We start from the raw sequence: 15,592 nt of genomic DNA, 5'->3' as shown, positions 1-15,592 counted from the left end.
TTCAATTTTTTTCTGGAAAAGCCCATTTCTGATCAGTGAATTTCATTAAAACAATGTTTTTTTAAAGTTCAAAAGTATATGGAATTATTAAAAGTAAATTTATAATTATAAGCAATCTTTATGATAAATTTGTCTTTGAAAAAATACTAAAATATTGGTTGTTGTCTAAGATTGTATGCTATGGGGACATTACGACCCTATCACACTACACTAATTCTGCTCAGCAAAAATATTACAACGAGGGTATATGAAGCTACAATTAGATAATTTTAGATAAAAATATGACTGTGCTGTGTTGAGATTATACAAATTCTAAATTAGTGCAGTTCTTTTTGAATATTGTTTCGATTGTTTTTTTTTTAAACTTTAAATTAGTTTAAAAAAATTCAGTCAACATTACTTCTACATCATTCTTGTTTTATTCTTTTTCACTGCATGGCTGGATTATCGAATCCGCTTTCAACATTCTTTTTATCGGATGCAATTGCAGCGGCACAAAATGTTCTTTTAAGAAGAACAGAACAAATGACCAACATAAACAATGCAAGGATCACAATGATTGATATTCCTGCTGGCTCTGCCAAAAAGTTGTCACTCTTCACTACAACGGCCGGTGCTTCTGAAAAATGATGAGGATAAAAAAATTATGATTTTTTTATTGTATTTCGTACCGGACCTCTCAACCCCGATCCTTATAGAGAATAGACTTCATTGGCGGATTTTATAATTATATAACAATTAATTCCTCATTTGATCAAAAGATATTCAATGTTCAAGGCATTTAAAATGAGCTTTTGTTACGATTTTGGCGAAGACTATTTTAGTTGAATTTGGCAAATTCTTTAGTCTAGCAAGCTAGACGACTAATTCATACATAGTAGAAATAAAGCAAAAAGTAATAAAGGGAGAAATTTTAGTCGTCTAGAAACCTTTGTGCACTAACACCAAACAAAAGAAAAGTGTCAATATTGCAATTATAATTTTTTCCTGCTCAAAATAATTCTTGAGAAAAAAAATATGTGTGGATTTGTGTATTGAAAGTTTTTCATTTGAGTTGATTTTGTTTTGAGAGTTTGTTATTGCTTGATAAATTGTTTTCTCGCTACGCAAGTTTCTGCGTAGCTAGCCCCTGTATCTATAAGGCTGGAACACCGGATTCTTCCAGTCGTTTATACAAACTAAATCCCGTGTTATTATTATTATTAGTATTGGTATTATTAGTATTACACGCATTATAAACGACTTCCAGTCTACAAATTCTTCGAAAAACAGTTCCTTGCCAAATAATTTTTTTCAAGAATTCTGATGCTGTTATTAGTTAGTTATCACCAAAATTAGTTCTCTTAAGGTATCCAATCGGAATGGTTATAGCAAGTTCCTTTTCTACCCTAGAAGAAGCCTTTTATTATTTATAGCTGGTGAACGTGGTATACCTTCTCTTTCGATAATGTAAATTGGAGCTGTTTGAATGGTCGATCTTTCAAGAATCGTGTTTTCTTTTGAATAAACTTCATCTCTTCGTCGTCTATCTTGTCCGTATCTTGTCCGTATCTGTCCGCATCTTTTACATTCTTCACTCAAAATTGCAAAAGGATCATTCTTGCAAATCAAAACTTCACAAACAATGATGACTGCATCTGAACTTCCGAAATATCTGAACGCCAATAATTCCCAAGAGAAGGTATGGATAGCGTTATTCGCCGATGTGATTTGAGTTGTATTGTCGTCTTGTCCAGCACATCTTTTAAAAGAAAACGGTCACAAGTTTTTTTTAAATACTTTTCAAATTTTCTTTAAGAGACTAGCCCTTTCTTATATAAGCAACTCCAATTTTCGGGCCAAAGACCTGGGGTTTATTAGTATTTATTTTCGTGTGTCTGAAAAATTGCTTATGTGCAGTGATCTCTGACTTAGGTTAGGGCTTACTCCCAATGGGGAGGAAGTATTCCTATTTTCTTACCTGAAAACTCATTAAAATCTTTTGGATTTATTTTTGCGGAAAAAGGAAAAAAACTTAGGTATACCTATTTGCAATGAGGTTGTACCGTCCAGTTCCATTATATCTTGTAGCATAACAGTTTTGAGGTGAAGTTTTGACAGTATTTGTCGGATCTTGTAGATTGATTTCAAATTTTAATTTTTCTCCAATTTTTGCCACACCTTGAATTTCATTATTCGTGCCAGCATCTATAGCCTTCAGTTGAAGTTTGAATTTTGAATCACCATTAACTAAAAGAAGGAAAAGAAGAAAAGGAAAATATACATCATATTTTTGGGCATATCATGATTAATATTTATCAATTTTCCCTTGAAATAAGTAAATGTGACAAGATTTGCAACAGCTCTATCCAGCTTTGATGGTTTTCTTATAATGTGAGATATGTAAGAGGCAAGTTTTTTATCTATCAGTATTTACATCAATCAACCTACCTCGTTGATCATCAATCAACCTACCTTGTTGATCTGTTTGGCGATCTATAACATCAATTGTTAGATTGGTTGTGATACTACGGTCCAAAACACATTTAACTGTGTACGAAGAGTTAAAATATCTGTAGACAAGTGATTGTTGTGATCGAGATCCATATTCTATGAGAATTGTTTGTTCGAAAGCGATTTGGTTTCCCTGGTGATACGCTTTTGTTCCACAATCTGTATAGTTAGTTGCAATCCAAGTTTTTCCATCTTTAATGTGATTAGTGGATGCGGCAGTGATTGATTCACACGTGTCGTTTCCAAGGAATTTGATTGAATATGGCAGAAGTTGTGCATCAAGGTCAGTAATATTGAATATTGCTTTTAGACTACTGGCTGAACATTCGACATCAATTGGAATTCCTAGAGATAAACGATTCTTTTAAAAAATAGTTATACTTAATTTTCCTGTACTCTGATGTTAGAACTTGGGATTTCAAGTAACAAACGAACGCAGGCTAGTAATCGGTGATCTGAGAAAGGAGGGATCATAAATGAACTTTTATCCATTTTCTTTATTTATGGGAGGGCCGCCATTTATGGTAGTTAGAATTAAAGAAATGTTTTTTTATAAGCATAACACTTATAAGCATATGAAGGCTCAGATTTGCAGAATTCCTACGCATAACATAAGCAAATATGTCAGCCTGGGATATTTTTCAATTTGTCATTTTTTATCTGTTTAAAAAGGTTTGACCTCTACGGTCAAGTAAAAAAGACATTCCACGGCTAGCTACATTCCACTGCTCCCGAAATCTGAACAAATTTAACTACAACTTTGCTCGGGGTGAATCATAAGCATGATTCATAAGCATATAATAAGCATAAGCTATGCCTGGATGCTTTAAGAACTTAAGCATACACGAGCCTGACCAAGAGGCATACACTTGCTTATAAAAAAAAATTGTAATAGAGGTTCGAATTAGATTGAGAGTTGATTGTATGTTAATATGAAAGCCCATCACTCACCTTCACCTAATTTACAAACATATCTAAGCTCTGGAATACAACGAAGATCATTCCACTGACCAATATGGTCAGCTGTCATATGTAAACAGTTTTCAACATGTGGACCATTAGGTTCTCCTAAAGCCCAGAATGTTGTCGTAAAAGGTGTTCTATCGGACCAAGTAAAGACATTGTTAATTCTAATCCCACCATACCAAAGGCTTACACCTCCAAATCTTGATATACTTTGGTCTGTCAAGAAATCATTTTCAGCTTTTGAGTGCACACTTGTAAGATGACCTCCGCGGTTAATGCAATCAATTTCTGCGTTTTGCCAAGACAAAGGCGTTGGACTGAAGTAATATCGGACTCCGTTAAAAATTGCTTCATTTTCTGAAACAGTGAAAGAGAACGATAACAGTATATGGTTCCTTACTTTTGTTGAATGAATTTTTTTTTCTTCATACGATTTCAATCAAGAAGATTTAAACTTTTTTACCTTCTTTTTCTTAATCAAAAAATTTTCTAACATAAATTTGTGATTAAGGGGCCCTTTTAAGAAGCTTTCTCGCCATTGACTATCAAGGATTTTTTTGTACACAATTTTTAAAAGCTATTGCACAGGAAGTTTCCTCTAAACGATTTTAAAAGCTTTTCTGTAATAATTAGGCAGATAGATAAAAACATTAGTTGAATGCGATTATTCCCTAAAACCTTTATTAAATGCTTGTAACTTTAATTATCAACAAATTTGCTTTCAAATGATGAATCTGCAATCTAGATATTTTATTAAAGTACCATAGGCGCCCCAATAGACCAGAACGTCAGAGAGCATATACTGTTATTATTCTTTTATAATTTTTCGGAAAATTGTTTGTTTTTTTCTGTGATAACGGTATGTTTTTGCCTCGATTGTTGGCGTGAATTATATAGCTTTGAAATTTTGCGCGGAGGTCGTCATCAATTAAAAGTGAGGCCAAGTGCATTTTCAACGCATTTGCTTAAAAATATTATTTCTTTAAGATATAGGAGGTGCGCCTCTATGCTGACAAACAGAAACGTGAATATATTTTTCAAAATTTATGCTAACGCAGCGTCGAAGGGGAAAAGTTTTTTCGTTCGTTTAAAAATGTTGTGTAAGCAAATGGTAGGAGATAACGTTAAATGATGTCATTTCTTTAACATTGAGATTTCTGTTTTGAAATTGAATTAAAAGAAGAATTTTCTTCAGTGCTTGTTTAAAATAAAAAGGACACAAGCCCGACAAGGCTTTTGAAAGGTTGAAATTTATCAGCAATGAAGGGCCCTTTTTTGAACCACAAAAACCTTCTCTAAGGGTAATTATCGCAATTCGCTTTCTAAAAGGGTCCCAAAATCACAAAGTGTCATAATTTTCCAAAAAACTATTCAAAAATTAAAGGAGACTACTCTTAGGTTCCAAATAAAAGGGGGGGGGTTCGAATAAACGGGGGGGGGGGGGTTTGGAAAATCTTCTAGATTTTAATAAACGGGGGGGGACCTAATTGCCGTGGGGGTTGGAAATTGTACTTCTGAAACCCAAAAATAAAAAATCAGGCTATTTAGAGCAAAATAAGGGGCCTTCTCTTTGACAGCTGAAAATATTCTTAGAGATTAATAAACGGGGGGGTCCTAATAAGGTCCGGGGGGTTGGAAAGTTTTCGAAAAATTAACAAGCGGGGGGCCGTTTATTTGGAACCTAAGAGTACGTATTACAGAGGAGAGGGGGTCACTTAGGCAAATGGGTGCCGGGTATGTGCGAGACATAAGGATCCCTTTTTTCACACCCTCGAAAAACTTTTGGGAATTAGGCCCTCTGAAGGTGGCAAAAACGTCAAAAAGTGGCCAAATTTCCGAAATTCAATCCCTCCAAGGGTCAGTTTTCAAACTTTGGCTCGGACTATTTGCAAACTTAGTACCCCCCCCCCCCGATTTCAGACCCGCTTGACACCCGTCTTATTGGTAATATCAGCCAAAAATTCATCATTATGATAATAAAGATACCCTGAAATTTGTATTAAATTTGTATGATTACAAATAAAAGAAAATCCTTACTTACCGGCTCCAAAGCATAACGTAACCGAACTCAAGCAAATAAGGAATGTCAAAAACTTGTAAAAATCCATCACTAGACAGAATGTTAAGTTGAAATTTTCCAATGTTATTGAAGTTTTGCACTTTCCTTAGTTGTTCTGGTTTGAAGTGAGTGTGAATGAATTTGTTTGTGAATGTTACCCTTTTTATAGTGGCCCAGGTACTTAGGATGTTTTGATTAAAATCAATTAGGTATGATATTTACGTACTGATAAGAATCAGCGAGGAATGAAAAGTTGGAATTAACTGATAAGAAATGTCTCTTTTCTTGAAGAAGGAAATCAAAATAGACCTAAAGGCCGGTCTCCACTTTCGCGCTACATGAGCTAAATCTTTTTGTCATTTTTGTAAGGTCATTGGTCGGTTGAAAAATCAAGCAATTCCATTATGGTCGAAATTGACGTAACGGATGAAAAAAGTAAACTTCCTTCAACTTTTTTTTGTTTGTACAAAACTTTTTTATGACTTAATCTGTTCTTCAGCCAAAAAAGGTTAAGAAAACAACTGTCGCCCATTTCGCGCGAAAGTGGAAACCGACCTTAGAGTTTCAGTTAATTGAGTTGTTGACCAGAAATTTAGGATGTTTTGCAATTAGGTACTGATATTTACAGATAAAAATCAGCAAGCATCAAAATACTCAATTTAATTGCTAAGTAGTCTGTCTTCTGGAAAGAAGGAAATGAAAATAGACCTAAGCACAAGCATGAATAGTAATTAAATCGTTTAATTATTTTTGTTTTATCTTAAGCGTTTATCTTTTCAAGTCTACATGTGTTTATAAATTGTACTTCCCACTAAAATTTCTATGATCTACCTTATTATTTTAAATCTACCAAGTCAAATTTATAAAGCTTTAGGTGTGGTAGGAAAAAAACAGTTCCCAGTCAAACTCAAATTAAATTCCTTTTAGTTCGATTTTTATGATTCTCATCCAATCAGTCTTCAATCACCAGCCATGGTAAAAGTGGCCTAAGCTCAAGTAATTAAATCATTTAATTTATTTATTTTATCTTAAGCGCTTATCTTTCAAGTTTACATGTGTTTAAATCGTCCGCCCAACAACATTATATGATTATCTTTTATGATATTTTCATGATTACAGTTTATTCGATTAAAACAAACCCAGTCATTAATTTATACAGCTATAGGTCAAATACCTGGTAGGACCCTGCCTTCATCCAACTGAAAATTAAACCAAAAATAATTCCCAGTCAAACTCAAATCAAATCCTTTTTATTAGTTCACTTTTTATGTTTCTCATCAACCATCATTAAAAGTGGTAAAAGTGGCTTTAGATACGACATTGGTTCCCGGTGAGTAAAATCCGGCAATCCAGACTCTGAATACCCCAATTTCATTTTCCACTCGTATTCATTCTAGATTCTGAAATATTTGTTAAAAAATTTCTAAAATTTTGGATGACATCATTTTACTATCGGTATTAATTCAAATACGTCAAAAAATAATGACGTCATCAAAAAATGCAATTTTTTTTCATGAAATATTTTTGAATTAATAACCAACGTCTTCAATCAAAATTTGGTGTTGATTGCATTAATAGATTTTAAGTTATCGCCGTTTTTCAATAATGACGTCGTTTGAATCTTACCTATGACGTGTTCTTTTGACGAATTTCATAACGTCAAAATCAATTTTTTGCCGATATCTTGAAATCAGCTTAATTAAAATTTTTGACCCAGAACTTTCCGTAACCATCTCGTTAACACGCTTCTTTTGAGCTATATGCGAGAGTTAAGTAACAATGGGAAGTGGTGGAGAAAAAATTTTCCAATTGGAAATAATATCTCCCCTTTTATTTTTTGTAGGATTTAATTTTTAATCAAAAGGAAGTGTTCTCTTCTCGGTAAATTTTTACTGTTAATTTTGTATATATATCCAGTGTTATATTTGTTGGCTGCTTAGATGTGCTTGAAACAGTGAACAGTGAAACTAAAGCACTCGTTTCCAGAATTTTTCCAAAACTTTCCTTTAAAGCTTTTTTAATTTCGCCTAGCGAAAGTATTACAATAGCCTTTCGCGGCGGCGGTGTAATAAAAAATTAGAAAACGAAATTACTCGATACGGTGGACAAACTCACTAAATTTAATCATTTAATTTACAAATTACACGCTACTGTATAACCACGGACGATTTTCGCGGGTTTTCTTTGGATTACGTCATATAGCTTTGTGTCTTTAGCTTCACAGTTTGGATTTTTTCTTTATTTTCTTATAAGCATATACTTGATAAGAATCAAATCGATAACTCTTTATAGATGGTGATATGCCCTTCAGTTATTAGATGTTAAGAATTAAACAACCATTGTTAGTAAATTGATCTTATCTTTTTAGATTTTGAGCCTCGTTGTTCATATAAAATTGTTTCATCAAGGCTCGATGTAAAGTAGATTTCAGATTAGCTTCCATCTCTACTTCTTGTTTTTTCCCATGCAGTTTAAACTTTAGGCGAAATTTTGACTTCAAGTCGTCTTGTTTATGATTGTAATTTGCTCCATGAAAGGTTTTTATTCTTTAATTTTGTCATCTTGTTATTTTTTTTGTCACTTCCTTCTATTCATGGAGTGGTTTTCGTTTCTAAAGTCTGATCTTTTTGGATGTCGGAACCCATTTGAAAAATTTCTCTTTTATTTTCTTATGCGACTTTTTCGATATTTTCTGGTATAAAAGTTATGTGAGATTCAAATTTGTGCTCTGGAATTCGAACTGACAGGGGTGTTGAGATTTTGTTCGCAAATGGCAGCGTTACAAATTATGAGCACACCCCTTCTCACAGACCCCTTTCCACTGGAAAAATTGGCCAAAATATTGTCCCCAGTGGAAAATTATAAATCATTTTTTGTCCCCGTCGAAAATAATCAAATAAGCAAATCCTCAATGCAAAATATTGTGCTAGTTTTTGCACTCCACTGAATTTTATGGTTTGAAAACAATGGAATTGAACTCCCCAGCCATAAAAATATGGGAATACACTTTTTTTTATAAGAACAATTTTATAAGAACAATGAGGCTCAAAAATGCCAAAAAATAAGAACAATTTAAGAACAGTGGAGAGGCTGAAAGTATTTTAAAAAGTAGTTTTATTGTTTTGATTTTTTCAATGACTAGTAATATAGTTATAGCAAAAAGAATCACTGGTTTCTAAACTCCTCTAAATAGTATAAAGTAAATAGCCAAAACTTGTTTTTTAAAATAAGAACAATTCAAGGCCAAAGTGCCAAAAAAATAAGAACAGCCGAGTGAAAAAAAGTGTATCAATCCCCGTCGAGTGTTTGTCCGTTATTTCTACCTTCACTGGCAGAAAAAATACCACTTGTTCTGTGAGAAGGGGGTGTATAATTACCTCATAATTTTCGAATCAAAATCTCCTTAATTTTTCTCTCGTGATTCGAACAGAATAATTGCTCGTCGAGTAATTGAGATGAATTCTATGAAATGTGTTATCAACCCATTATCTATAATTTCATTACTTTCTGCCATTTTTATCTCATTATAATTATCACTCTTTGTGATTATATGACAGCACTCTTGTCTCTTCCTCTAGTGTTATTTTACAATTCTTAAGAGACCTATAGGCACTTCTAGGGGATTTTTAATTCTCATTTTTCAAAATTTTGATTCTTTTGCGCTTTGGGAGAAGTTTCTCATACTGCTAACATTAGGGCTCCAGTCCAGTTGAATTTGCTTTTACATAAATTAAAACACCCCTGTCTCACAGCCCCGGTGGAACTTTTTTCCTCAGTGGGTATTCCTTTTGAAATCCCAATGAGGGGTAGAAATTCTATTGTTCCAATGTTAAAAAATCCAGTTTTGGTTTTGGAGAGCAATTCTTAAACATTTAATTTCGAGTAGGGATGAAATATAAATCAATTACCCAGTGGGGCTAAATTCCAGGGTATTTTCCTACCGGGGCCGAAATTTTTGCCAGATTTTCCAGTGGGGCTGGGGCAGCGGGTCTGTGACACAGGGGTGTACTAAATTGCCAAAAAACTATGATTTATATTCAGATGATGATACTCAATCACCAGACCAAAAGCTTCATCAATGTGAAAATAGGAAAATGCCCCAGAGGCCTGCAACTAGTATTTCAACAAATCAACCTACTTCGTCAAGCCAGGAAGGCTATAGCTACTTAAGCTGAGAAAATGTATTTTACTAACGATTATTGATCCCCTGTGGTGATATATGTAGAATTCCCTCAAAAACATAGTTTTAGATTCCAGTCAGAAAAGCTTTTCCAATCGTCAAATTTGGTTGGAATATGTCCTAGTTTCAGTGAAATTTCGACTAAAACAATTAAAATATCTTTAAAATATCCCATATTGTGGGATTTCAGGGGTGGGGTTGCCACTGTAAAAGTAAGACAACCACATGTATATGTAGGCTTTTAAATTTCGGACTGTGAAATTTCATATTTGCATACATGGTTTGGGTGTAGAACAGAAAAATGAAGCGACTATTTATGTACTTTAATGTGATAAACTTTCGCGGGGATTAAATTTAGTGGTTGGGCCTATCCACGAAATTCAAAAATTGCGCGGGGACTTAATTTCGCAGGTGGCACTATTGGGTGGCAATATTTTCACGATTTTGTGACTTTTACTATCAAACCATGCATGTTAGTTGTTGAAATACACATTATTTGCGCTTCTTTGATGCAAGTAACCATTCAAATAGTATCTATTTGACATATTTTGAGTTTTGTTTAGAAATATTTCGCGGATGAGGTCCTTCCAAATTTCCATTGAGACTTAATTTCGCGGATTTTCGCGGATGACACCCAAATCTGCGAAATCTGCGAAATTTAATCTCCGCGAAAGTTTATCCCATTAAAGTAGTACATCCCTGTTTCACAGCCCCGTTTAAAATTTTTCACACAGCAAGAAAAATAATTTCGATTGAAATCTCAATGGGGATAAAAGTTCTTTTGTTCCAAGTTTATAAAATCCAGTGGGGATGGTTTTGGAGTGCAATTTCTAAACAATGAATTATTGTGAATGGGGATAAAATCAAAGTCAATTTCCCAGTGGGGCTGAAATTCTAGGGTTTTTTTCCCACCGGGGACGAAATTTGCCAAATTTTCCATAGTGGGGCTAGGGCCCCAGCGGGTCTGTGACACAGAGGTGTTGTAGTAATTTTCATAATTTTCTTGACATCATCATCAGCATAATTGCCATGTCATGTTTGAGTGTAAATAAGGTGTAAATAGGTAAATAAGGGTAAATAGGGTGTAAGAAATTCACTCTTCCGTGCGTGCGATTGAGAAATATCTGGTCGAGAGTTGCCATGTAACGTTGAAAGAAATGAACGATGGTTACCTTCTTACAATGATTACACCACAAACAATTTCTCGACTTCTTTGAATATTGAAGATAAATATATTTGTGTATATTGGAAAACAGAACGATTTTGATTAATTGACAGATTAATCCTGCTTGATCAAAATCTATGATGATAAAATCAATAATTTATATTTCCTATTTCCATTGGAGAAGACTTTAGATAGAGAACCCGGGGTAGTTAGTAAGCAAAAAGTGAGGGTTGGATATGTGTAACCTTATAATAGCTGGTAATAATTTTCTTACGGGCACGGCAGACCTCTGTAGGCCCTTGAAAATTAACCATCTGAGGAAAATAGTCCTCCAGCGGAAATTTCTACAACAAGAACCTTGTTGTGCGCTTGAAACCCTAAACACCCTATTCATAAACACGATCACGCAACTATGTTGTCATTCCCAGTCCTTTTAGACGAACGTGATCCTTACGAATTTGAGATAGTATTTTCGTCAGATTGTTATGTTTTCACCCATCCCTTTATAGCTTTAGCGTGGTGGGCAGAAATCAATTACGATTTATCTCAGGTTAGATATGCTCGGATTGTAAAAGTCGCTTATCCTCTTTCAAAGTCTCTCAAAGGGATGAAGACAACAATAATTTTTCTCTAATGATTTGAGTCAGGATTTCAACCTTCCTAGTTGGTATAAGGGTAAAGGAATATTCTTTAAGATATATTCCTTTAGGATCACTTTGATCACAAATTTCGTCTCATCATTTTCAGTACCTTATGAAAACTCATAGTAGCGACAAGAAATTTTTGCGCCAAAAGCTCTCTCATTATTTTCTAAAATACTCTCCTAATTTTTGTCTCTCTTGTTCTGCTCTCTTGTTTGTCAAAACTCTCGTTTTCAGACAAAAAGAACCAATTTACCCTACCATTCGCCAAATTTAGTTCTGGCACGCCTAGTTTTCGTAAAAATGCCTCACCTCGCCCGCGTTTTCTACACAATTAACGTCTAATTAAAAGCCTACCAATCATGGGCTGCCGTGCCTAGACCTAGACCTACCGGTACAGAACCGAAAGAATTGAGCGTACTTATATGATGCCGTGGCAATTAATGAGGTGCCCAAACGGTTTTTGTGATGACGTGATAGGGACTTTTTTGCAGCGTGATTATGTGATTTGAAAATTTTTTCTTCCTGATTGCGTGATGAGGTCAAAATGTGATCGTGATTTGAAAGATTTTTACTGTGATACGTAATTTGGATTTTTTTCAAAGGGATACGTGATTGTCCATTTTTTTTTGCTGATTTGCGTGATTGTAATTGAATACAAAATATTGCGTGATATCGCGATCAGAGTTACCGCTGGGGGGGGGCTCGTTAATGGAGGGTATCAGTTTTTGGTGGACGATTCTGCACAAACCCGACATTCCTCAACTATAGTGCTCTTTTGTGCTTAATTGTAGGGGGTGGAATAAGCAGGGGGTTGGTACTCTGGGAGAAAATCCTTGAAATAGGGGGGGGGGTCAAAATTAAGTGATTTTGGGGTGATTTTCCCAAAAAACCCTGGGAAAATGAAGGTTTTGGCACTTTTTGGCACTTTTTCAGGAAAGTTTCATAAGATGGGAGGAGGGGGTCATTATAATATGCTATTGGGGTGACTTTTTCCGAAAAATTGCAAAGTGACACCCCCCTACAATTAAACACAAAAGAGTATCCTCTGTGAGAGTACCTGTCAATGCTGCCAGTATTTTTACTTACAACCGTAGCAGACTTATCTCGACAATAGAGCAGTGGTTTATGAATAAGGCCTCATCATATGACTCATTTGAAGCCTAGCTTTTTTGAGATGATAACTTTATTAGATGAAAATCTCGCCCAGGGCTTAATATAGATTGGACTAAAACTTCCTTGCGATGACTTTCTGATAGAACGAATTTTTGATTAGACTAAAAGTTCCTTGTTTTCTATTATCTGACAATACTAATTTGAGTTGATGGTAAGAAAGATTATGGAAAGCGATGATTTTCTGATAGAATGAATTCTTGAGCTATCATCTGTGTCTCATCAAACTTGATAAAAACGAATTCGTGGAAAATGACTAACATTTCCTTTGAGGGAAGAAGCACGTACATGTAGGAGTGCTAATTAGGCGTAATTAGGAGATGAAAAATACAGATAAGCTGGATCAAAATAGGACGGCGTCAAGAAGCTGACCGACCTAGCAGGGGGTGCAGGGTGTACAGTGCACCACCCAGAATGACCTGAGAGGGGCGCCAAAAGAGCTTTTCAAGGGGGCGCTAAAATTGTGTTGATGTTTAATAATTGGGCGATTTGGCGCCCTTCGACACGTTTGTAGCACCTTCTATAAGTGCTACGTACAATCAACGGATTAGTTGGTACAATATTAATTTTTTTTAGTTTACGCTCTTGCATCCTTTCTTTTGAATTTTTTCAAAACTATTGTTAACATTGAATCGCGAAAAGTCAAAGTAAGATAAGTGTTGTGTATCCACCAGGGGTTAAAGAGGATGCTCACCCCCCAAAAAGAGAGACTGCCAAAAAGATCGAAACTTGTTGATGCTCACTGTGGTTTTTGTGGTCCTATGCTGACTAACTTTCTCCTTTTTAGAAGATCTTTTAAGCTGTACAGTATGTGGCCCCCAAAACGGCGATCAAATTTGAAATTTCTCTCAAATCTAGAGGAAAAGAGATTTTACAAAAATTTTTGCTGCATGAAAACCTTTAACATCTCTACTTTATTTCCTGGAAATTCTTTTTCTAAATTTTCAATTTCAACAATATTTTTCAATCGCTTAAAGATAGGTAGCTTTTTTCTAATGGCCCCCAAAATGGAGGTTTGAAATTTTAGCGATTTCTCGAGATATCTTTAAGATATGGATACAAAATTTTGACCATAGTTTTGAAATATGATTTAGAGGGTTTTGGGTATAAATTTATTTGATAAAATTATTACAGTATACCCCTGGTTGTCAAAATGCAGGTTTGGGGCCCCCAAAACGGAGGTGTAGCTAAAATCAAATTATTAAGCCCAGTGGTATTAGGGGGAAAAACTATGAACATATTTGTGTTTTCCCTTAAATTTACGACCCGATGGATGTAAAATTTATGATTTTTATGAAATATTTCAAGATTTTCGATATTTTTCGAAGTCCAAACTGAAAATTTAGAAATTTTCAAAATGACAATTTTGATTTAACAACTTCTTAATCAAGTTTTTGAAAACAAAAATCTCTTTTGAAATTAGTTGTATTCATGTATGGAATAAGCTGTGAAAATTTTAGAAAAAAAGCTTAACTGAAACTGAAAATATTAAGCTTTAAAGATATTTTTCTCCTATATTTTGCAAAAAAATGATAGAATTTGCCGTTTTTGCTGATTCAGCGAAAAATTTTATATACAATGTTAATTTTTTGTTATAAACTATTAACTCAAGGTGATAGGAACAGAATTCCAAGATTTTTTGCTTTTTCTCATATTTAGAATTTTCGGTTTTGTCAATGCTGATTCTAGGGCTCCAAAATACTGGTTGACCTTCAAGATGCTATATCTTTTACCCAGCCTCTAAAGTCACAGATGTATTTGCATTTTCTGAACGGCATTAGGTGTAGAAAGTTTCCTATACCCCGTTTTCATAACTTATTTTCAATATCCAAGGAGCTAGAGTGAGTTATATGCAATTTTTATCTAATTTTGGTGTTAAAATATTTCCTTTAGACGCAAATATGTTATTTTGAATCTGTTTCAAACCAGCTAAAACATGCTCATTTTTAAGTATAGCCATCATTCTTTCAAAATAAACAAAAATCGTTTAATTCTGATAAATCTACAAGTCAGAATCTTCATTTTGATGAAAACCTCCGTTTTGGGGGCCGTCTCCGTTTTGGGGACCATATACTGTATGTCCTTTCTTACACCAAAATTTTTTTCCTGCGGCGCCAAAATCACAAAGAATCCTTATTCCTACCAGAATCGAAATGGCATTAAAATCAGCATTTTTTTAACATTCAATGAACGCCATTTTGATGACGTCATTGACAGAAAACCAGAGATTCAAATTAAAAATTAGAAGCATTTTAAATCGAAATTGTTTTCATTTTTTCGATTTTGTTTTCCAATAGCGCTTCGTCATGCAAACGTCATTATTATTACTTCTCTCATTTGACCGAAATTCAATCCCACAATCCTTTTCGTCTTTGTCTACTTTTAGATTCGCGACGGTATGCTATTTTCTTATTTGTTTTATTTATATACGTCTCTGGTCGAAATTTCCGCTCGAAATCTTTTTTCTACCTGATGTGAAGCTATTCAAATTTTTCTGTCAATGACGTCATCAAAATGGCGGATTTTTCAAGGATTTTCCAAAATTTTTCGAGTTTGGTGCATTATGGGACATCTGACAGGACACATTCATGACAGCTAAATTAAGCTTCTCCAAAAAAGTCCAAAAATAAGTATGTTTATGAGGTGGAAGTACATGCAGTTTTGAAAAAACCGAAAATGAGCCCCTTACGACCGTTGAGTTAAAATGCAATATGTCTGAACCAATGGACTGACGACCGACCAAGCTGAAATTTGGCCCACATCTACATAAAAAATGAGGTAAAATCACTGACCTTTATATACCCTGGACCAAGCTTCTCAATCCCAGCCAAGCAAAATCTTTGATCGGAGTTTTTTGAAAATTGGTACCCTAATGGCGGCACCACTTTAGGCGTACAAACTTTCGCGAGCAGAAA

General features: G+C 34.5%; 1 protein-coding gene across 2 annotated transcripts; it reads right to left on the bottom strand.

The window, feature by feature from the left end:
* Positions 1–115: 115 nt before the first annotated feature.
* On the bottom strand, positions 116–5,653 carry LOC136810238 (ZP domain-containing protein-like). Of its 2 annotated transcripts, XM_067066815.1 has the most exons (6): positions 5,501–5,653; positions 3,445–3,816; positions 2,455–2,838; positions 2,025–2,229; positions 1,434–1,741; positions 116–619 (listed from the first exon to the last, which is right to left on the bottom strand). In XM_067066815.1, exons 1-6 carry the CDS (start codon positions 5,565–5,567, stop codon positions 429–431), a joined length of 1,527 nt encoding a protein of 508 aa, XP_066922916.1. In that variant the 5' UTR covers positions 5,568–5,653; the 3' UTR covers positions 116–428. The 2 variants fall into 2 exon arrangements, with proteins under 2 accessions (XP_066922916.1, XP_066922917.1); XM_067066816.1 differs by lacking the exon at positions 3,445–3,816.
* Between the last annotated feature and the right edge of the window lie 9,939 nt (positions 5,654–15,592).

The sequence above is a fragment of the Clytia hemisphaerica genome, unplaced genomic scaffold, assembly GCF_902728285.1.
Source record: "Clytia hemisphaerica strain Z4C2 unplaced genomic scaffold, Clytia hemisphaerica genome assembly, whole genome shotgun sequence".
NCBI classification, from domain to species: Eukaryota; Metazoa; Cnidaria; class Hydrozoa; order Leptothecata; family Clytiidae; genus Clytia; species Clytia hemisphaerica.
Note: the sequence above shows the minus strand (reverse complement) of the source record. Positions and strands in the feature narration are given on the sequence as shown.